This window comes from Periplaneta americana, chromosome 3, assembly GCF_040183065.1.
Source record: "Periplaneta americana isolate PAMFEO1 chromosome 3, P.americana_PAMFEO1_priV1, whole genome shotgun sequence".
NCBI lineage: Eukaryota > Metazoa > Arthropoda > Insecta > Blattodea > Blattidae > Periplaneta > Periplaneta americana.
In genome coordinates, this window is record NC_091119.1 from 157,862,251 (window position 1) to 157,887,163 (window position 24,913).

A 24,913-nucleotide genomic window follows, 5' to 3' on the forward strand; every position below is an offset into this window, starting at 1 on the left:
GAAGAAGCGAAAACATAACTATAAACTCTGCAATATCTGATCTGGTTCATCATTTCTGGGATGCAAGGTGGCAAATAGGGGAGCTCCAGATGGCTGGGCATTAGCAACCAATCAGGAATACTTGAGCATCTTCAGACTAAAGAAAAGCAATCACGAGATCTCTATGACTGTACAGTACCCTCTGAACATGTGTGGCAGATAGTCCACAAACTATTAGCACCTTGACAGGATGGTGGCAGTGAGGTACAGTGAGCGGGGTGTTAAGATGGAAGCATGTCTGATGGAATGAAGAGCAGATACAAGAATTCACTGAATATTCCTAAACTGGAACATTTAAGATGAGCCTTTAATTATATCTATCGCAGTTTTAATATAACTCATTCTGATTCTCAATGTTAATAAATGACTACTACCAAATTTATTAAAAATGTTATTTAAATATCAAAATACTGAAAGATATATCTTAATTGGTATTTAAAACTCATAATCATCTCCTTCATATACCTTCAGGATGTTGTTAAAATTAATAATATACAAACTTGTCTTAGAAAAGGTTCTCGGATTAAAAACATTGTGCACTGCATTATATCTAAATATAACAGAAATTGAAGTATACTTAAATATTTCAAAACCTAAAGTAAAATTAATTGTATGCCCAAATGAATTCCCCTACAACCTCGCTTTTAATTGAGAAGTTCCACATAATTTGCGGGAAAGAGGCCAAATGTCCCATCTGGACCAAGTCCCTGCCACCAGCCCTCGTCGATCTGATCTATGTGCGTAATAATATCTCCTGGGTCGAATGTGATCTCGGTCGCATCCGCTGTAACAAGAGACAAGTAACATTATATAATGATATGCAACTGAGTAAAAGCATATTAAAAGTGATAAGACTTGGTTTAGCTAAGGTAAAACAAAATATCATATACTGTATACGTGAACACTCCGCACCATTGAATAATCAGCGCACCCTAATTTTAAAAAGAAAAAAAATTGCTGTAATTTGTGTTTTATTTACAAGAAATTAATCCTACATAATGATGTACTCCAAAACTAAATAAAATATCAGTCTGTTTTAAGAAACGCGTCATAATCTTCACATGCTGTTGTAGAAGCATCTGGAACTCTACTTACAATAGTAAATTACGAAAAAAATATCTTGGATAACTGTTTGTGTCAGAGAGTTGAATCAACTTATGATTTCTGAACATGTATGAGGTTATATTGAAATTCCATTAGGAAAATGATAGAAAAAATTTATTTACGATATATTAAACTGAAGCCTTACCAGCCTGATAATCATATAGAGCACGTGCTTGTAATCCCAAATCACCATTGCTGTATCCTGTAACATCATCCTCCTCTTCTGCTGGCTGCAAATAGTTTCTGTCAACGTCATTCCCTGTACAAAAAAAAAAAAAAAAGGAGTACATTTGTTAGTTTCACAGAAATTGTGCAAGTAATTTTCATCATTCATTTCAACACATTTACGCAAGCATGCATTAAAAAGGAGAAGGCGATAAGTTTATATTTGAAGTGGCGTTGCAAACGTAACAGACATAAGGTACCAGTTACAGGAGTTACAATAAAATAATACAAAGATTCAAGTAGGAATATAAAATGCAGATGATTAAATAATGAAGCTATTTTCACACAATAGAACTGTCACTTCTGCATAAAATATTTTAACAGACACTTTATTTTCTCCTTCCCACACTACAATAATGGTCTTTTTGTGTCTTGGTTCTCTATACATTGTAGTGTACTAGCTTACAGTGTCTAACTTACTTTTTTTATTTCTTTTTTTTTTCAGAGTTCGCCATACTTGGATTCCATAGTTTTCATTATATAGAACGATCACAATTCAGGGCGACAACATTTACACATCCTGTAATTGCTAAATTTAGACAAATCTCTTTAGTGCTAGTTGAATCAACTTGAATTATTTTTACTATTATTTCATGCCGTACATGGAAGGCAAGGGAAGCATTGCTTCCCCTATTCATAAAGCGAAAAAGAAGAAATTTATTACATAAATTATATTTTAATAGTGAGAACTACAAATTCTCTGAACTCTCTAATCTTAAATTGTGACAAAATTCTTTATCTGAGCGTCTGTCCTGGTTGAGGCGGATTCGTTATTAATATTCTATAGAGAAGAAATTACTGGAAACCATTCACACTAATGAGGACTCATATGCCCAGGTCATGCTGCTAAAGAGAAGAGAATTGCTTTGGTATTCAAATTGCATTTAGGTGAGTTGGCTGCTATCAGTTTTGTACTATACATATAAAAATTTGTATTATTGCTTCCCTCACATATAATTGCACTGTATGCCACTGCATAATAAACGTCATGACCACTAGGGCTCCAAAATTTTTGTGTTGCAATTTATATTTACTCCTAAACATTTCTCTGCATTTAATTTGTTATCCACAAAAAACTATTCTGCCATACGCCTTAATAAATCCATTTCATCCTTTGTTCTTCATATATGTGCAATTTTAAAAGCCATATTCTGTATCCATATAAAAAAATCAGTTACAAGTCTGTTCTTTTCTTCAATGAAGTTGTATTTAGTACCTCACAGGTATTGGAGCTTCGAAAGTTTAGGTTATTAGTTTTAAAAATGATACATGAAATATTAAAACTCGCATATCATAATTATTTCGATTCACTCTACTTATTATAATATGTGATCGTATATTACTATTTCAGCATGGGATATTATCTACCTTTCAATGCAAATATTTGGTTTATTTTGTTGAATTGTTAATATCACAAAATTTCCCATTCCTTATGCCACACACCATTGTAAATGTTACATAAGTAGATTACTGCAGTTTAATATTAGATATTACTATTGATTAGCATGATTTATTTTCAATTTATGCAAAACTTAGCGCAAAACAAAAATGAATGTGATGAAGCTAAAATATAAAGAACAGAACTTCTTGGTTATTCTTTTGTTATTTCTGTTTAAATTGTTCTACCAGAACTAATTTCATTTCTTGTTTCTCTTTCGAATTTTTAAATTTTGGAACTATTATTTTTTCCATACCAGTATTAATTTTCAGATCATATTTCTTCCCAACTTCTGTTAAAAATTTTACAGCCTGACATACTTCTTCTGTCTACACTGATATTGAATTTGGTTACCGGTGAGTGAAAAATAAGCAAATAAAATTCGTGCTTTATACCCATATACTCACGTTCCCAACTTTTATCCTCTTCAGTTGCAACAGCTATCTGGTTATGATTGTCCACAGCCACAATGGGAGGGGTCTCTTCAATCTGCAAAAAAAAGTTGATTGGTATTACAAATCCAGCAGCAGAGAGAAAATTGTCACTATACAATTGGAATATTACTTACTCAGCAGAAGGAAGGAAATGCTTATTTTAAAGATAAGCAGTATCTTACGATTTTTACGAGTAAGTGTTCTGTTAATGTGTTAACATGAGAAGTGTCATGTAATGGTATAATTAGTTACATGTTAAATAAGAACAGTCTGAACAATGGAAAAACAGACGTAAAGAAGAATCGGTTTGGGCATATATGTTCAGAATTTTGCTCTTTGTTTGCTTTACAAAGTAATTTCTACGAAATAATATTATTACTCAGTGCCAGTGACATCTATAATATCACGACTCTTCTCCACAAAAGATGCATTCAAAGTCAAAATATGATATGGTAACATTGGAAACTGTAGGTTGGACGGTGCTCAGAAGCTTGTCAAAGCCAAACTACTTCCCATTTGAAAGATTATACAATTTTTTTCATAAGATAGGAGAAACTCAAACACAGAAACTACAGTATGATATACTAACCTGCTTTTCGATTTTAACTTCATTGCTTTTTTCAGTCTCTGAAGGTGTAGATGAAATTCTCATTTGATTTTCACCTAAAACAGATTAATAATAATAATAATAATAATAATAATAATAATAATAATAATAATAATAATAATAATAATAATAATAATAATAATTTATTTGATTTATTTATTTATTTAGAATATTAACGTGCAAAAACAACAGCACAAGGCCAATTACAGTTTTGCACGATACAAAACAGAACAAAACAACAAATGATGATGAGAATGAATAATAGAAAATGGCAATGAGATGAAATACAAACAATATAATGGTCTACATCAATCATTGATCAAATAATAATAGTAATAATAATAATAATAATAATAATAATAATAATAATAATGGTCGGCTTTCCACGCTGTTAACCAGAGTTCGAATTCTGGAAGATTACCTTATTTTTTTTTATTTTTTATTATTATTAATATTTGTGTGTGCTGAACAACAGCCAGAGGCCAATTATAGTTCAGCACAATACACAAACAGAAGATACAAAGGTGCAAAACAAAAATAAATAATATCTTAAATAACAAAAACATACATGAATACAATTGAGTACAAACAGTAAAAACTAATAATCAAAACGAAACTAAACCTTAAAAGGATCTAAATTGTGCCCATGCAAATTGGCATATTTTATGCATCTACAGACTGGAGAAAGTGATTTTGAATTTCGGTTATAAAAAATTTTTTGAAATCTTAAACCTTTTGTAGGAATACGAAGGCTGATATTGTTTATGATAGACTCACAATCAATATCATCCTTGATAACTTTGCAAAAAAATTGATAATCAAGATTTAGACGTCTAGCATAAAGGCTACAACAGTTAAAATATTTACAGGTAATATCATAGTTAAAGTCAGTGGAATTGGGTATATATCGAAAAGCACATATGGAAATAAATTTTCTTTGAATATTTTCCAATTTAACCGAATCGGTTGAAGTAATGGAATTCCAGGCTACAGATGCATATTCAAGTTTAGAGCGAACCAAAGTAAAGTATAGAATTAATAGTGACTCAGGAGTAGAAAAAGAATAGGTTATAGACCTTATTAAACCAAGCATTCTTATTGAATGATTATAAATATATTGAACATGATCGTGAAAGTATAATTTAGAATCGAGTAGTACACCAAGATCTTTTATAGAATTTTTCCTAATAATACTAATAATAATAATAATAATAATAATAATAATAATAATAAAATCCCTATTACAATAAGAAATAAATGTAAAGAGTTAAGTTATTGCAAGTACGAGGCAGCAGTCAACAGAGTTTGGCCAAAAATAAGGCAGAGGACAGATATTATTAGTCGCCACAGTGGTCTAGTGGCTAAAGTGCTGGACTTATAATCCTGTGGACCTGGGATTCGATTCCTGGTGTGCTCCTGATTTATAACTTGTGTTGGGCAAGTCTATGGTCCATGGTAACACAGAGGTTTTCTCCGGGAGCTCCGGTTCCCCTGTGGCAACCCAATAAATCTCCATCATTATCTCATATCATTGCAGGTGTAGCGTAGACAAGACTTCTGTGGCGCACCCTGGGCAACGACTCTATTGGTTAATTGGTCTACACAACAGGGTTCATATGGGTGAATGATTAAGTACCCACAACTATAAAAAAAAATAGATATGTATAAATAGCCTGCTCATTTTCTTCCTTGGAAATTAACTCGCAAATTTTTAGACACAAATGTAACAAATAGCAACAGGGGACATAAGAAAAGATATTAACAAAAAACAAAAGTAAAGAAAGGTACAAGAATGATAAAATGAGACAAGGACAGGAAGGCAAAAGAGTTTTTTTTTTACACCAATTATGCCATCAGGAAGAATATTCTCATATTCTATTTTATTAAGTAGATATAGATTTGAAAATGTTTACTTATCAATGATAAAATGTAGATTAAATTAGATCTTTATTAACCGATAGAATTACAAGCATTCATGGCATTCCATAATTAATGCAATCCCCGATTCAGATGTATTGTAGTCGTGGATTAGAGTTCCCAGCTGCTCTTGATTCAACAGGATTATATGAGAAATGTCTAATTTGTTCTATTTTTTTTTTTAGTTGGTTATTTAACGACGCTGTATCAACTACTAGGTTATTTAGCGTCGATGAGATTGGTGATAGCGAGATGATATTTGGCGAGATGAGGCCGAGGATTCGCCATAGATTACCTTGCATTCACATTAAGGTTGGGGAAAACCTCGGAAAAAACCCAACCAGGTAATCAGCCCAAGCGGGGATCGAACCCGCGCCCGAACGCAACTTCAGACCGGCAGGCAAGCGCCTTAACCGACTGAGCCACGCTGGTGGCTAATTTGTTCTATGTTCCATCCTATTTATCCCAGGACGCTACTTTGTCCTACTAGAATATGTTGTAGAATCAGCAGAAACAGAGCTGTCATTTGGTGAAAAGCACCCTGGGATAAAGAAAACTGGAAGTCCTCCTACCCATCTTTTCTCCTATTAGCCATTTACCTCGACTTTGTAATTTAAACGAAATTTACACACTAATTTTTCTGCAGCATATATCTTCAAAAATAGTAGAAGGAAAAAATAATTCACTATAATATGAGTATGACTTATCAAACAAAAACAATCTTTCGAAAGCATAATGACAAGCCTATGTAGTGGTCCTTCATAATGATGATGGTTTATAAATAATGAAAAGTTCCAGGTTCTATTTTGTGCTATGAAATTTGAAAATAATTAGTCTGTTACAATATGAAATTTTTATATACAATGACATGAAAGTTACAGTCCCATTTCCACATGGAGTTAATGCTGCCAAATTAGGTATTTACTCATTAACTTAAATTAGACATTGACAACAGCAGCGTTATTATATCTCGCTTGAATAATATGTTTTGGTGCACTATACTGCATATCAAATTTATTAAACATGCTCTTCTTGCACTTCTAACAGCATATCCCATCTAAGATTCGAAGAGATAATATATATGATGGGCATCTGCAATAATTTTTCCATAGGAATTGAGGGACAAGTAAAGTACATGACTATCAAATAGAATACATAATCATTATCATTGAAGATCGTGGTATCATCACCGTTAAGGCTTAATGCTACAAAGCCGGAAGGTCGCGAGTTCGATTCCCGATGGGGTGATGGATTTTTCCATTGGTCTAATCCTTCCAGCTAAAAATAACGTGATAAAGATACAAGATAGTGAAAAGGAGTTGTTTATGTTGATATTTGAACCAGGGAAATTTGACTGTAAATAATCCTTCCAGCTGCACTATGGCCTTGGAGTCTACTCAACATTACCAGAGGCATTTCCTTGGGGGTAAAGGTGGTGGGCACGTAGGATTGACACCCCTACTGCCAATAACTTTCCAATTGTCTGTATAGGTGGGAGCCTTAATCTCTCACCCCACCCTCCGGGCTGTCCTGGTCTGTCATGGGGTTGTCTTTTCCTTTTACCTATTATTATCATTACACCATAATATATTCACTATTGGCAAGAAAAAATGGAGTAAGCTAATTAAGGCTCATCATCATTGTATAACAACATGATCAGAAATATATTATCCTAAAAGAGATTAGTTACTTCGAAGTAAACTGTCTTCATTATCTAGTTTGCTTATAGTAATTCTCAAAACAAACCACAATTTTGAATGGTGTATAAAAATTCTCAAAAGCCAGTGATTTAATGTTCGCTCTTCCTTCATTTAATAGCTACCCTCTACTGACACAGTATGTCAGTTTTCGTCTGTTTCTCGTGCTATACTTACTTGTATTACGTTCCTCCCAGCTGTTGATGACCTGTTGGGAAGTCTCAGTAGATGAGGCTGGTGGCCACACAGGAAGAGAAGCTTTCCTGCTGGTTAATGTTGATGGAGGTGGAGACTGCTCCATGGAGGAAGACTGATAACTGTTTGTAATGAGAGATGAGCGACGAGGGTGGTGCATCTGTCCTGCTGACGTGTTCTGTTCAAACACTGCACGTGCATCAATTGTCCGCTTCGAAATTACTGCCTGTGCCTCCTGTATGAACGAGATATATTGGTCTCATGTAATCAGAGCACTTCACAATTCCTGATTGTACTTTTAACATTTTAGTCTGCAGGCCATGATTGTTTGGCCAAACACCTGCATAGAATTGGAATGTATCAGTCCCCTAACTGCCCATTATGCAACTCAAATCAAGAAATGGATTCGGAACTCCTCAAAATCTGTGCTTCAGTGGCTGACCATGATAATATCTTTGAAAAATATCGGAGTGCAAGAGGTCAAATGACTTTATTGTCAAATGCCTGGCATTAGAAAACAACAACAACAACATTTTAGTCTGCGAGGTCAAGGTGTTTGACTACAAACAGAAGCGATAGGGTGAACTTTTATTTTGTCTATTTAAGCGCTTTCTACCTATTTTAAGAATAAGCACCTATTTGCGCCTTATTTCTAATTTTAAAATGAACTGAAAGTTTATCGATTTATTTACTACTTCAAGTTATCTTAACCAACAATTTAATAGCCTTCAATTTATCCTTCACATGAAGGGTCCACGGAAAGAACAAGCTAAGTCACTTTTTGTTTTCATAAAGTGAACTATTTTTCTAGTAAATCAAAATGGCAAAAGTCTGCATTGTAATATGGTAACTTAAACTAAACGAGATGCAAACTAATGATGTCTTATCAGTGTATTAAAGTTAAGAAATGCTCTCCTGTAAAATTTACGAAAAGTGACTTAGCATGTTCTTTCCATGAATCCTTCGTGCAAGTTTAATATTGACTGTCCCCCCAGTTGTTAACACTTCATAGAAGTTATTTTATTATATAAACAGAATTACCAATACTAGTACATTTAAAAATCTTCTCTCACCCAAATACCATTAGTGAAAAGTGCAAATGTGTAGTCTTTAAATGCTGATTTACAAGAAATAAAACAAATCTGTCAAATAATGAATGGTGATACTACAGTTGTGGTAGACACACAGTCTAGCATATAGTCACGAAGCTCAATACGTAGTAAATATGCATCCATAGATAGTTGCTAACCACTAGGCTCGCTACTATCGTCTCATTACAGACAATGTGAAATAGTCCCTGCACAGTCTATTGTTCCTAGTACCCTCATAAACTCAAGCTTCGTGACTATATATACTAGATTGTGGTAGACAGAAGTCTGTATTCATGGCTTGCTTCATACACGCCAAAGTTACGTCAATTGATGTAGAACGAACTTTCTCTGTGACTATGCACTTTTAATACGTCATACTACTTTTGACCAATAAAATGGTACGAAAAGACGTCTTTCAACCAATCATGGCTTCTTATCGCACAATTTTATCACTTTCCTAGCATTTGTTTCTTTTTTTTTGCCAACATTTCAAACTGAAAATTCTTTATGATACCACAGTCTAGTATATACAGTCACGAAGCTTGAGTTGTGAGGGTACTAGTAACAATAGATTGTGCCGGTACTATTTCACATTGTCTGTGATGAGGCAGTAGTAGCGATCCTAGTGGTTAGCAACTATCTCTGGATGCATATTTCCTACGTATTGAGCTTCGTGACTGTATATACTAGACTGTGACGATACTGTAACACATGCTTAGTGATCGTCATTTGTTTACGGCATAGACAGTCAACTGAAAATGGCAGCTCTGTTCAAACGTTTTAGTGAAGCTAACATTAGTGAAATAGAATTTTTGCAAGTCAATTAATATTTTATTGTATTAGAGTACATTACTTCTTCTAATCGTGTAATAGTAAATTAAATCTCACTCGAGTTTTGATTTTCTCTAGATAAATCAAATCCTCTAGTGAGATTACTGTTGATAAAACTGTTCTATTCAATAGACATCGAGTTTAATATCAGAAATTGTTGGGTTACTTTTAAAACCGCGTAACTGCATTTGAGGAAATTATACAGGAAAGCAAAATAACTTCTTATTCTTTTCATACCCCAGTTAACAACTGTTACGCATTATTTTGTTATTTATAAAATAGAGAAACATTTGCAGACTAATGATGTGTTATCAGCAATTGCAATTTGAAAATATACACAGAGTTCGACATTCGATAAAAACTTGACTTGTGGGGGTTTAAAAGTAAGCCGACAAAATCTAAAAATGTAACATGGGATAATATGTACTGTAACTAATAACAAGGTGTTTTACATGAATATAATATAAATTAGCTGATAAAAATATTACGACTTTTTAAAATTTGCAGAATCTTTTTCATGCTTTTAATTGCCTTTTTAAATATACAGTGCCCTTTTCACATGCCTATTTTAAGTATTATACATAGGTAGGCCTACCTAAATATATGGACTCTATTGATCACATTTAGGATTGTAACATAACAAATGAATGGAAATAAAATAAAACTGACATATATTAGTTAATATAAAAAATAACTGAGTTATGAATTTGTAGTGAACAGCTATGGATAAACTGGTGCAAGACATGACACCTACACTGAATATAAAGATAAATATACTACGAAATAATATACAAATCTGAACAAATCTTACATGAAATTAATGAACATTATACATCTTGATTACACAACTTTTAACACTATACCGGTTATCACTTTGGAAAACGTATTATATATCTTTCACGTGTTAAATTTTTATGTTACCTTGTTAACATGTTTCGACCTGTTATTGGTCATCTTCAGAACTGGTCGTTGCTGGTCTTGGCGCCTTTTGTTTTGTTTCCTGTGAGGGTGTGTTTGTGTAGTGTGATGTGGAGTCAAAGAGTGTATGTGTTTTGAAATTTAATTGTGTGTTGAGAATTTCGTTTGGATGTGTTTTTGCACAATACGAAATATGCAGACACACAAAAACACATCCAAACGAAATTCTCAACACACAACTCAATTTCAGAACACACACTCGTTGACTCCACATTACACTACACAAACGCACCCCCATAGGAAACAAAACGAAAGGCACCAAGACCAGCAACGACCAGTTCTGAAGATAACCAATAACAGGTCGAAACATGTTAACAATGTAACATAAAAATTTAACACGTGAAAGATATATAATACGTTTTCCATAATGAACATTATTTACGTGCAAAAATGAAGAATAACTAACTTGACTGCGTTGTCTCCTAAGAACATCACTCCGGGTCCTGCGTTCTTCCTCTTCCTTTTCCCTATCCTCTATCTCGTCTCCTTTCTGACTCTCTTTCATCCTTTCTTCTGCATTTCGCTCGGCTTCTCGCAGCTGGCTAATACTCTTGGTTCTCTCTTTGATTCTTTCTTCTCTCAATGCAGCTTCTCTGAGCTTCAACACAGAATACATATAGCAGTGAAAGCAGTATATTAAAGACAGTTTCTTTATGCAGAGTGATCTACGAGTTTTTCAACCCATATAACAAATTATGCATTTCACAATGTTGCAACCTTTCATAGTCACTGCACTTACACTGGTTTCATATACATTCAAGTGAACGTGAATTCTTCGTATAGAACTTTTTTTAGATAGTCCTAAAGATGAAAGTCCAATGTGAATTTTCAGAAAAAAAAAATCTTCACAAACAGGGTTTCATAAAACACTGTTACAAAAGGATTAAATTGACAAACTCAAATATATTGATTATATTATACAACTGAACGATTATTACATTAAACAAAAAATTATTCTTTAAGATACACTGTTAGGACATTCAAGGCTCCTTAAACCTTAATGACGATTAAGTAAAGTCATTCCCATTACAGGATGTGGAGACTCACAGAATAGCAGAAGGTTAAGACTTTCACTTATACAATCGGCACTATATGGCAGCAGGGATGTCAGTCCTACATACCCTCCGCTTTCATAACAAGAAAATACTTCTAGCACTCATTTCTATTAAGAGACTGAGTAAACGCCAGGACTATATTGCGGCTGGAAGGATTAGGTCAATGGAGAAAATTTAGACCCCATTAAGAACCGAAACTGAAACTTCGCAGCTTGCAACATTATGTCTTAACCGCGATGCTAGCATTCCCCTTAAGGAAAATATGAACAACTTAAATTACATTTTGAATCTTGCGTACACTACTTTTAACACTTGAATATAATTAATTGATTAACTAGTGGACTTACTCGTGTTAATTATGCAAGATTTGTGCGGCTTACAGCTGTTTCAGTGCTTCATGCACCATCCTCAGAGCCTACTAGATCACGGCGTCATCTCGAACTTCTCTGCCTGTTATGTGGATGTGTTTGATTGTTGAAAGGTGTTGAAGAGTGGAGTCAAATAGTGTGTGTGTGTGTGTGTCTGTGTCTGTGTATGTGTGTACTGAAATTGATCTGTGTGTTGAGAATTTGATCGGGGTGTAAGCCGCACAAATCTTACATAATTAACACGAGTAAGTCCACTAGTTAATCAATTAACTTAAATTACCCCCTACTTCTGAAAACTCTAGGTACAATTAAAAATCTCACTGACCTCTCTTTGTTTTCGCTCGTTTTCCAATTTCTTCTGCTCTTCCTCCTTTCGTTTCCGTTCTTCTGCTTGTCTCTGTTTCTCCTCTTGCTCCTCCTTCTCCCAGAACTTATCCCTCTCCTTGGAGTTAATTTCTTGTCGAGGAATCACACGTTTATATGTTGTGCCCTGTACAATTTCAGTTAGTTACTTCGGTATCATCATAAAGTCTTAGAAAGAAATGGGAAGTTCGCAGATTTACCTAACCCATACACACTGACCACAACCGGAGTAAATATTGATTCGCTTTGCATGTTTGTGTCTTGTCTTGTCACTGGCAGACATGCTTATACTATTGATATTATGTGTGCAATTCTATTTCAGATAAAAACGTAAATAAAATTTTTAAAATATGAAATGCACATTAAGAACGTAACATGAACTACTACTAATCTAATATTAACTGAATTATTATTGCACAGCATTAATTTCATATAAAATTTAATAGTGTTTCAATTATTGTTTAAAATAAATAAAGAACACTTTCCTGTGCATTTATAAATAAATAAATAAATGGATGGATGGATGAATAAGTAAATAGGTGAATGAATGAATGAATGAATGAATGAATGAATGAATGAATGAGTAAAAAATGAGTGAATAAGTAATAAATGAATGAATAAATAATTAAATGAATAACTAATAAATAAATGAATAAGTGGGTAATGGAATAAATAAATAAATAAATAAATAAACAAAGTGCAGTTAATTTTCATGGCATGCTGAAGTGACACATGTGACTGTTGACCATATTATTGTATCTGTGGTACAAAATGGCATACTTTGTTACTTCGTGTCAGCAGAAGTGACACATGTGACTGTTGATCATATTATTGAATTTGTGGTACGAAATGGCATACTTTATTACTTCGTGTCAGCAGAAGTGGCACATGTGACTGCTGATCAAAGAAAAAAAAGACTAGCAAAAGAAAACAAAATTAACTCAGAAAATGTACTAAAACCTTTCATTACTTTTAACAGTTCAATAAACAAGTCTGAATTACTAACACATAAAAAAGCAACAGAATGACCTTAAAAAGGTGACTAATGTATGCTAAAGTAAGGTTATGCTAGGCGCTTGAAATATATATGATAAACAATAAAGATTGTGCACTATCTTTACTCTACACCCACACAAAAACTGAAGGCTCATACTGTAAACCTGTTTGTGAGAGTAATGCAAATTGGAATAAACCTCAAACTTACTATTAGTATATTCATCTACTAAAAGTAAAAAGTTCGCCTAGTGAAATATTAAGTTAGTTTCTGGAAATTGTCGATTAAAAAATGCTGACTTACAACTGGACCCATTTCATTTCCTTGATCACCACGCTCCTTAAAACTGTATGCAGAACCTGTAGACTTGGCAACCTTTTCTATAATAAGCTGTGTATCAACTTCTTCCTCATTTCGGGCATTCAGAGTGACATGTGCTCCCTTGAAGAAGTTGGCAACATCTCGTAAATGGTTTGCACAAGTCCCTTTCCGAACAAGTGGGGCACCTTCACCTTGCTGTCAGAAGATGTAATGTGTCAATGAATATAAACTCATAGTTTAATATCAATAATATAAAAACTGATCAAGTATAGAATGTATAAATTAATTGGGACGATTGTATTTTTAAAGAAAATATTTTCTTTTACACAGTGATTTTGTTGGACCAGAATGCACCGAAACATCATTCTGGAAAATATGGAATATGAGGACGTCAAACTGAAACCTAGAACGAGTTTATTTGGTACCGGTAATTGAAAAATTGACAAGGAGAGTCCCTGTAAATTATTTTTTCGACTAAATTACTGCTTGTAGTTTATGAACAACTGCATAGTAAGTCAGTAGGCACCTGGAATATTGTTACCGGTATCTGTTGCTGTAGTGAATAGTTGCAAATACAATGAAAGCCAGCTAATTCAAACTTCACTAATTTGGATAGTTTTTTTTACACAAAGCACTTGATCAATATTCCATATAATGAAGGTACACGTGACTGCAAAGAATAAAAAAAATGTGATATATTCAAATTATCCAACATAAGATTCATTTAGATAGATCTACATTAATTGAATTTGCGGACTGTAATCCCAACTATCAGAAATTTTGTCTTACCTTAAAAGAAATGCGCCATGATATAAATAAAGAACAACACCACAAATAGATGAAGACAACGTTTATTTACCTCTTATTTAAATCACAGGCCGAAAATTCCAAAGCTAGTACTTCCTGTGCCATAATTAACTTGGACTAAAGAACTTCAAACTCATTCTTTTTTAATTTATTTATTGTATCCCACATATTTATGAAAGCTACTTACAATATGTACTTTCTATGAAGTAATTGACTTGAACTAAAGAACTTTAAACACATTCTTTTTTTGAATCAATGTTTTGTTTTTCATATACATTTGTAAAATAGAATGATTAAACACAAAGTTAGTAATTAAATAACTGTAGGCTACATCATAACTTTTTTCCATTGTAGAAATAATAATAATAATGTTTTATTTATTCTGGCAGAGTTAAGGCCGTGAGGCCTTCTCTTCCACTCAACCAGAGGATAAAAAGAAAATACATGATAATATAATGATAATACAAAAGAAAGTTATAGGTATAGTATACTAAGACAAAATCGAAACAGAAAAATATGCGTAAGTCAGAAGATTATCGAACTTAAATACTTACTTAAACTAGATGGCATATTAAGTTACATGATTACTTAATAAACTAATTACAATTGTGAATTATAATATATATCCTGAGACACTATGTGTTCTAAAATAAGAAGTTTCACTATGGATTTGAAAGTGTTTAAGGTCAGAAGCTCCTACCATTTGCAGGTAATGAATTCCAAGAATGGATAGTGTCTACAGAACGGATATAACCTTGTTCCAGTAAATTTTCTGTAAGTCGGACTTTCACTAATTAAGACTATATTTCCCACCAATTAGTCCGAATTAGTGAGGTTCTACTGTATGGCAAGATTGTGTCAATGTACTACCGGTACCAACATTAGAAGCAGAATTTCTAAATGGGAAGTTTACAACTTTACTGTAAAGCAATTTGATAAAGGATGTGAAGAAGTGAAAAATGTGTGGGGGGGGGGGAGGGGAATGAAGAAGTGGAAAGAAATATGCTCTAAATGAATTTTGTGTTGGAATGTGTCAAACAATCATGAAGAAGAAGAAGAAGAAGAAGAAGAAGAAGAAGAAGAAGAAGAAGAAGAAGAAGAAGAAGAATATAAAATTCAGTCGCTGTAAGGATCAACTTTAAATCCAGTTATTTTCTGCAAATGTGTGGTATATTTTGGATGTGCAATGGTAGCCATAGGTCATCTACTAACATTTATTAGTCTGTTCATAAACAACAAGTAACCAAATGGACATTTATCTTTTCATAAATGTAGTAAAGGAAAACATGCCTTTAATCTGCTGAAATATTGGAAATATGGTTGGATTGTAAATAGAGTGCAAGCGTTTAAACAAACAGGAAATGCAGCTTATGCAATTTGTAATTGCACACATTTTATTTAATTTACAAATTATTTGACAAGCAGTACTGAAATATTACAATAGAATAATAAGAAAACAATAGTGATGATGATACATACCCAGTTTATAAGGACACATTTTGGTAGGCTGGTTTTGGGGTCAATCACCTTACAAAATGCATACATTATCTTCCCACTATTCAAGTCCTCAGTCATCTCTTCAATTCCACCCGCTGCACAATAAAAAAATAATTAAAACTGAAATACATATATCAATTAATTATATTTTACTGAATCTTGTTGAGAATTGCACTCAAAAACTTTCCCAGAAGAATAGTATACTTCTGTAATGCACATCAGTGCCAAAAATTTTCAAGTTAAATAATTTATATCCTTCCAAGCCATAAAGAAAAGATCGAGTTTCTAAAAACTCAAAATCTATTAAAGATTACACTGGATCCTTTATAGAGGCTTCATTGTTAACATTTTTATCTTTTTATTTATTTATTGATTTTGTTGCTCTATTAGTAAATGTTTGGTGCTGGTGTGTAATGATTCTATAATGAAATATGGATCAATAATGAATTCAAATACTATTATAGTCACAATCATGCCATGGTATGAAAGAAAAATTACACAACCTCGAGCGGAAATCGAACCTGCGACTTAATATGGATTAATATTTTGGGGCAACTAAACTGAAGCAAAACATATTTTTGTTTTGCAAAATAATAGTGAAAGGTGTGTATTAAAGGATATCATGTAAAAATATTTTCCAAAATTTAGAAATCTTGACCTTATCTTGTAAGTAGGCCTACATTCTTTCCTAATTATGTTTTAAGTTAAAAATAAGATACATTTAGTACTAATCAAAAAATGCGTAATTTTATATACATATTGATTACACAACTTTTAACACTATTACATCACTTGAATACAATATATAACAAAACTTCTCCTTCACTGTTCTATATACACTTTTGTAATCAATGATTAACTTCACAACTTCTTTACTGTGTTAACTTTTTCAGAAATTACCTGGCTGACTAGTTTCGAAATGTCCAAAGCCCAGTTATCTTTTTACTTACGGTATTAATTTACACATTATTTGACAAGCACAAGAGCAATGCAGGACATACATAATATCAACAAGCTCTCGCTCAACACAGCCATCAAGCTCTTCAAAACAAAAATCAACCCCATAATTACATACGGTCTGGAGATCATCTGGGAAGATCTAAATAGAAGCAATCTTAACCAAATAGAAAAAGTCAAGGCAACATACCTGAAAAGGATACTCTGCATCTCCAAATTTTCCCCATCGCGCCTAGCTTATGAGCTCGCCAGAGAGACCTTTTACATAGAGGACCTGCGCCACCAACTGCTACTACCGGCAACAGAACAATATGTGACACTACGATCGGAGCTAAGAAGCAAGAAAAACCAGATCTGGGACGATTTCTACACCACACATGCGATGACATCACACGACTGGAAGAGGGCATCCTACGATCTCAGGCATGTGACCACACGCCTGGCAATACATGGCTTCCACTTCAAGCTATGCAAAACCAAAAGCTACCATGATCCAAACCCCATGTGTATATGTGATCTTTGCGAGTGTTTCTGTGACAGATACCATGTACTTATGTGCAAACAAAGGAAAGAATCACTGACACAATTCTGTAGTGAGTGAACGGCAAGACCAATGTGTCAGATTAAGTAATTTGTGCTACAGTGACATCTATGCACATTTGTGCGCAATTCTCTCTTTATTATTTATTATTAATTTTATTACTATACTAGTAAATGTTTGATGCTGATGCGTTTAAGTTAAATATAAGTTAAAGATAATTAGGCTTTAGACAATGAAGGATAACACTTCGAAACTAGTAGTCAGCCAGGTATTTCCTAAAAAGTTAACAAATTAATGAAGTTGTGAAGTTAATCAGTGAAAACTTCTCCATACTCATAACTTCTACTAAACTGATGAACTGTTTATGCTTGTAAATTTAATTAATTTAATCTGATTTTTTTTTAAATAACACTTCTGCCACATTTACAATCTGTCTACAATAGACAATAAGTAAATATTATAAAGGAATATGACATGAGTGGAGATGTTATCCCATGATAACACCCCAAAAGAGAAAAATAACAATGTTTTAAATAGTTGTAATAAAAATGAATGGAAGGTCAAGAGCATTGGTCCTTTTAAGTCTTCTTATTGTTTGACCATTATCCAGCAAATTTAATGCATGATGATTCGGATGTGTATTTTAATCGGTGCAGGTATTTTTTGCTGAACTTAGAGATCTCTTCTTTTACAGTTGAAATGTTTAGATCATGATGAATGACATCATTACGTACATACCATGGTGCAGTGACAATGGAACGTAAAGTTTTGGACTGATACCTCTGCAGTATTTCAATGTTTGAGTTGCTAGCAGTTCCCCACAGTTGGATTCCGTATGTCCAGATTGGTTTTAGTATGACTTTATAAACAAGAAGTTTATTTTCTAATGACAGTTTTGATTTAGGTCCCAATAACCAATAGATTTTTGATGTTTTAAAATTTAATTCTTTACGTTTAGTTCCAATATGTTTTTGCCATGTTAAGCGGTGATCTAAGTGCATACCTAAATATTTAACATTGTCTGCTTCAGGAAGTTCTTTGTTGTACAGTGTTACAGGAGGACAATCTGATTATTATGCATAATATATTTGTGTATACTCTTTTACTTGTTCAACATCTCAAAGCTACAATTCTCATTTAAGATCTCTGGAAATAAAATACCGTAAATGAAATGAAATGTAAAAGTCGACATCTAAGATTAGTAATGATTTCATTACCATTAAGAACAAGATGTCCTCAGGATAAAACTAAATACAAAGTCGGTTCTGTGTCAAATTTTCGTAAACATTACAGAAAATTGCCACTGTTCCCATTCAATGGTTCAGTCTTGAGAAGGGGATGGCTCTCTTGTAAATAAAATACGGCAATCCACTTCAGTTTCAAATGAACTCACATCATGAAACAGTGACTATAAACAAGTGTGAAATTCCCAACAGCTACTGTGAATTCAGCATTTTGCTTATGGATGATTCCAACTGTGGTAGAGTGATGAACATTTTTGAAGTAGTAGGCTACTCTCTTTCCGCCCCTCTAAGATTGTTCATAACTATGACAGAACTTAATCTTCTGCTCATTTTTTTAGTATGAATTACTTTGCATATCTATATATATAATTTTAACTGGTAATGGAAATTACGGGAAAACGGCTGAATGGATTTTAATAAATGGCCCCTCATTTTGAAGCTTGGAACCCAAAGTTTTTCGGAAAAATAGTAGTTTTCAGTGAAATGTCAATTTTCCTACATAATTTTCCTATTTTCCAAAATCCATCTGTCGTCAGTTTTGAGAACTAGCTAATTGCATTCAGGAGAAGAGAAGTGAGCATCAAGTCGGCCGTGTTGCATTTCAGAATAAAACAAAACACACACTACAGTAAACAACATTAGACGAAGGCCATGATCTGCAAGAATGCTGACATATTTAGAGCTCAAATTAAATTGGTTATTAAAAACTTAATTTACTAAAAATAATTTACAGGTTCGATTCTGTGGTGTGTAATTTTCTGGGTACAGCTGTGTATTGGATATTAAAAACTACAAAACTTGAGGTGGTTTGATGACATTATTACTATTAGAAATGAAATATTATTGTAGTTAATGCCATGATGTGACTATTTCCCATTAATTACTTATACATATTAATGCTATATTGATGATATGAAAGTGAAACGTTTTGGGGTTATATAAGTAGATGTAGAGAATAACTTAAATTAGATACTGATTTCTATATTTTACTGAGTGGCGGCTATATAGTATATATAGTATATGTTACTGAAAGCTATAAAACTTACGTAAGATAATAATATTATTAAAAATCAAATATTTTTATAGTTATTAATCAAGTGGGGTTGGGTCTTTTTCATATATTTAATGGCGGTGTGGTGTAGATATCAGGGGTGTATTTTGCGGGCTACCGGCGGTAGCCCAAGGAAATTACAAAAGAAAAAGTTTATAATATAACATAATGTAATAATTCTGTATTATTAGTTTTACCATAGTAATTAAAATTAAAGTAATTGTTAGATATATTTTGTGTAATAATAGGGTCAGCGGTAGCCCAAACCCTTTAACCAGTATACGCCACTGGTAGATATTTATATGCGTGGTTCTCTTCAGTATTGGCTCGAGATGGAATATCTTTCATTATTATGGAAGCAAATAACTTTCAGAATGCCTGGTATTCTTCATTGAAAATAAATCTGAAAAATGTTTATTTGAACGTCTAATGAACTTAGTTTGCAGCATTTGCTGCACAAGCAACTAGTTTTTCTTATAACAGTTTAATTTTCCATCGCATTATCGCAACCCATTCTTAATATTCTTCTTCTCTTCGACTCTTCATCTCATTTGATGACAAGACATCAATCTTTGGCGCTCAAATTCAGGACTATTCTTGAAGAGACTTTGAAGTTAAGAACCTTAATGCGCACTAACTCCTTTATATATATACCGGTACTGTAGTGCAAGACATTGTGGTAAGGAACATTAACTATAATCATAAAGAAGAGTAATGTGGTGAAAATATTTCTCTAGAATGTTGTAAAATGTGATATTGAGGATCAAAAGTAGCGTTGATATTTTGTCATTATTTTCGAGTTTGTTACAGAAATAAATATATAAATTGAATTTATTGTTTTCTTACTTCTGCCCGCGCATGTGCATGTATGTGTAATAATGTTTTTTTGTAATTGTTATTCAATTTTCACATTAAACAGTTATCTATACCGATATAGCTTGCGCAAGGAACGATTACCGAAAAGCAGTGATGGCGTTACTGTCTGTTTTGACGTGTGTATGTAGGCAGGCCAAGGGGGCGAGAAGTGCGGGCTAATGGAAGTACTGTCTCTTCCAAGAAGATGAACAAATGAGGACATTGCTATGGAAATAAAGAACGTAGCAAGAGAAAAATTCGAAGCTAATTAAACGCGCAACATATGTTACGAATGAAATAATATCGTGCAATACAAGACACGTATTCATATGCAAAAGAACAAACTAAAGTCGTAATGTAACTACCACAACGCAAGACTGATTCTATCGATGTCATTTCTCTTCCGACTGTACTCTTGAATATCATTCAAGCTATCTCGTGACCTTTCCTGTCGCCCGCTCTTCCTTATCGCATTGTTTGATTCGCATTCCTTCCGTTAGTATTCCCTGCTTGAGAGACCTATAATAAAAATGTCTCCAATAATTTGATTTCATTACATATCTACATGGTATGGTGCATTAAGGAATGCGACAAACTGATGTATCAGGGGTAATTCCTGGGAACAACATTAATGTATTTGGCGTCTTGAGACTTCCAAGAAGAAGAGGACATGCTTTCGAAAGCACATATTTTTGTGGTACGGTATTGCAACGTTTTCGACGGAAGCTGATGATGTAAAACCGAGCAAAGCCAAATTATATAACATTCAAAGGTTATTAGTTATTAACAACAAAAGATGTGATCTGTTACATCTCCATGTCACTGTGTAAACTCAGCAGTTTAGTGTGTAAAACTGAGATTGTAGACTTCGAGAGTTGTCTATTTACTATTTTTTTATTCATTGCGGTATTTCCTTTCTTGCTTCTTATTATGTTGCTATTCGTCAATGAAATTTATTTATGAATGTGTTCGTTTATTTAAAATAATATAAGGGAAGATGTATTGTTTCTTTCCTTAAAACAGTGTTCTTACCGTCCATGATACTTGCCTTAACAGTAGGCCTATACTTCCTCTGTATTTACATTTCTTTCTAGCTCATGGAACCTTCAACCACTTAATAGACAGTTTTCCTCTGCAGAGGAGAATATTTGTGTTACTATACAACGATTAGCTCCAAGTAGACTTTGTAAAAAAAGTGCCAAGATCTTCGCACATTAAAGATGATTTGAGATGCCTAGTTTCCACAATCTCGGATTCACGAAATGCGGTTTCTCATTTGATAAAAGCAAACATTTTGTTTCCAAGTTAAAATATCGTAAGTTTAAAGTCGCGAAATTTTGTATATACGCGAAATTGCCGCTTTTAGCATGAATTTATCCGAAATTAGTGTATTTTAAAAAATTTTTTACGATATTTAAATTTAAAGTACCCAAAGATTTATATTTATGTACAAAAATTTGAATTTAATATTCAAACCTATTTCAGTACAGAATTATTTTGTATCTAATCAAACTGGATTAAGAGTGATTTTATTTTTAAAAATAAAGCAAGAAATAGCCTGAATGTTTTGTGGTGCCTATCAGTTTATACATAGGATGGGAGACTGTAACACAAATTTCTCTACAGAACATGTAAGTGTCGATACATAATTGGAAGCATTGTTAAAATATATAAAGAACACCAACATTCACTTGATAAAACTGATCTCAAGTCTTTGTAGGAATATAGGCCGAGAGTAAGCAAACGTATTTTGCATGACGGAGTGTCAGAAAGTTTTATTTTTTAAATGTAAAATAACACTGAAATTAAGCAAATTTTTATACTGAAATTGAATATTATTTCATTCACCATAAAATAGGATTCTTAGTGATAACAGATTACCAGTTAATCAGTGAAAGGTGATTTCCAATACCAGTACGTGAATGATGATTAGACAGTATTGCTCGCAATAAGGCACGTCCATAAATAACAGTAATAAATGAAAATATAGAACAATATGTTAATAAAGTGTCTGTAAAAAAAAAAGAGTAAATTATAAGGGCCTCGAACTCAGGACCTCTGCATTACCAATCTCCCACCTTACCACAGAGCTAACATTGCCACCTGATGAAGGCAAGTTAAAATGTAATACATATTAGCTAAGAAGATTACAGACCGCAAATTTTCCCATTAATAATACGAAAGTGTTGTATAAATTATTAGCTTTGCCTTAGTTTGTTTTAAATTAATTTTCATCTCCAACTGTATCATCAAAATGAATGCTTCCACAAGCATGTCATCTCCTTATCAGCTTTCAGTTCTCATGATTTTAATATACTTATACTTTTTTGTCAGTAATATTAGTCTTGAATCTTTTTCCCGCAGAAAATATTTTTGACACATGCTGAGAGGTTGTGAGGAAAGGCAGTGAGAGAATCTGTCAAAATAATCTCTGGAATGAAAGATGTACGTTACTTTTGGGAAAATCATCTATCAGACCCTGAACAACAAATTTTCAAGTATGATAATTATAGGCTTTATACGCGTACGTGTATCACAAAGAAAAAGAGCCTGAGCTAAAGGAACTTTCCAAAATTTTCAGTTCATTGTTCAGGTAATCGTTTTTGTTAATAGGCTATCGTGAAAAATTTTTTTCCATGTTTCATGGCGATTTATTATTACAGTTCCTATATACGAAAGAAACAAAATCACATACGAACCACATATAAGACAAGCCTGCCATAAATCTCATGAAAATGCGGGATACTTTTACTCAGTTATCGCCTTTTTTTTCGTAAGGAAATTGAAGTTAAAAGTTAGTGCAAAACATTAAAAAAAGATTTAAATAAGGGAGTTAATCAAAACACTATTGCCCTAAACAATGTCTATTCTTGCTAATTTATTTACGTCACGTGACAGTAACTTTGCACTTATCTTTTTGTCTGACAGTAGCCTACTTTTCATAGACTTAGTTATTTCACGTTTGCTGATTTAGAAATCATACATTTATACAAATAAAAACAATAATTTCAATATTAACTTATGAAATTGATTTTCCTATTATGAAATAAAATTTGATTAAAATACGGGACTTCCGCGCGTCTCGACAAAAAGGGACTGTCCCGTTTTTTATTGGACGTATGATAAGCTTAATATAAGAACAAAATTCCATTAAAGTATTTTGAAAGGGGTGGAACTGCATTATCAGTTCTCAAATGTCTGCAACACACTGCCAACAGTGAGATTAGGCCTACTTTCATGTACGTAGGCTGTATAGAGAACAGGGAAGAAAGTAAAATTATGTTGTTGTTGTTTTCTAATGCCAGGCATTTGACAATAGTCATTTGACCTCTTGCACTCCAATATTTTTCAAAGATATTATCATGGTCAGCCACTGAAGTAAAATTATGTTGCATGCGTCATAAAACTATTGTATGGCCCACATTTAGGGCCTAACACAGCACACTTTATTCCTGATTTTTGTATGTGTATATTGATGTTACTCCTAACGACGATTTCAGTGTGATTTTAGATGTCAGTGAATGGTCACTAAATCACAAGAAACGAAAGTACGGTAGGCCTAATTGAAGTAAAGGTTTTGACGTACAACATTGCATCACAGCTCGGAAAATTAATCTCATACCCGTATTAATAAACTACAAGTAGAACTCTCCTTTCTCGTGACATTGGAATTGTCATTTATCAGTTAAGCTTCGTATGTCTTGATAATGTTGATTTAATGATTACTAAAGTAATCTTATTGATCTCATTTGCATTTCATATAAAGTCTACATTTCTTTAACAATCAAAATGAAATACATTGTAAATTCGGCAACATAATAAAAAGTGCCTTACCCCCTTTACTGACAACTTTCAGGTCATTGGTCTGGCCTTCATATCCAAATAACGCCCTGGAACAACATGATATAGTAATAATACATCGAAGATCAGCTGAATAGGCGTTATCTTACAAACTGCAATGGATATTTAATACACAATTAAATCTTTAATTGAATTTAAATATTACCAGTCTGTCAATGACTTATCGTCGACTACATCTTTCCAGGCTGCTTGTAGCGAATCCTTGTATTTCATAAGATTTATTGCCATATTTGCTTTATCATGCTACACAAGTATTATGGATATAAGATTTGTTAGTATTAGTTGTAATAAACAATCGCTTTATGCCATTTATCTCATAAACTACATAATACCACGGAAATAACTCAATACTTAGTGTGCCGGCAAGTAACAACCAGCCATTACACAAAAGCACAAAATTACATCGCTCAACAATGAAATCGATTTGTAGATTTCGACTATCG

General features: G+C 33.1%; 1 protein-coding gene across 1 annotated transcript; it reads right to left on the reverse strand.

Moving 5' to 3' along the window:
• Positions 1–305: 305 nt before the first annotated feature.
• On the reverse strand, positions 306–24,893 carry Abp1 (Actin binding protein 1). Its single transcript, XM_069822157.1, has 11 exons — positions 24,616–24,893; positions 24,444–24,499; positions 15,944–16,056; positions 13,640–13,852; positions 12,305–12,469; positions 10,963–11,154; positions 7,639–7,891; positions 3,830–3,903; positions 3,214–3,295; positions 1,289–1,402; positions 306–823 (listed from the first exon to the last, which is right to left on the reverse strand). The coding sequence occupies exons 1-11, from the start codon at positions 24,696–24,698 to the stop codon at positions 684–686; spliced, it is 1,485 nt and encodes a 494-aa protein (XP_069678258.1). The 5' UTR covers positions 24,699–24,893; the 3' UTR covers positions 306–683.
• Positions 24,894–24,913: the final 20 nt, after the last annotated feature.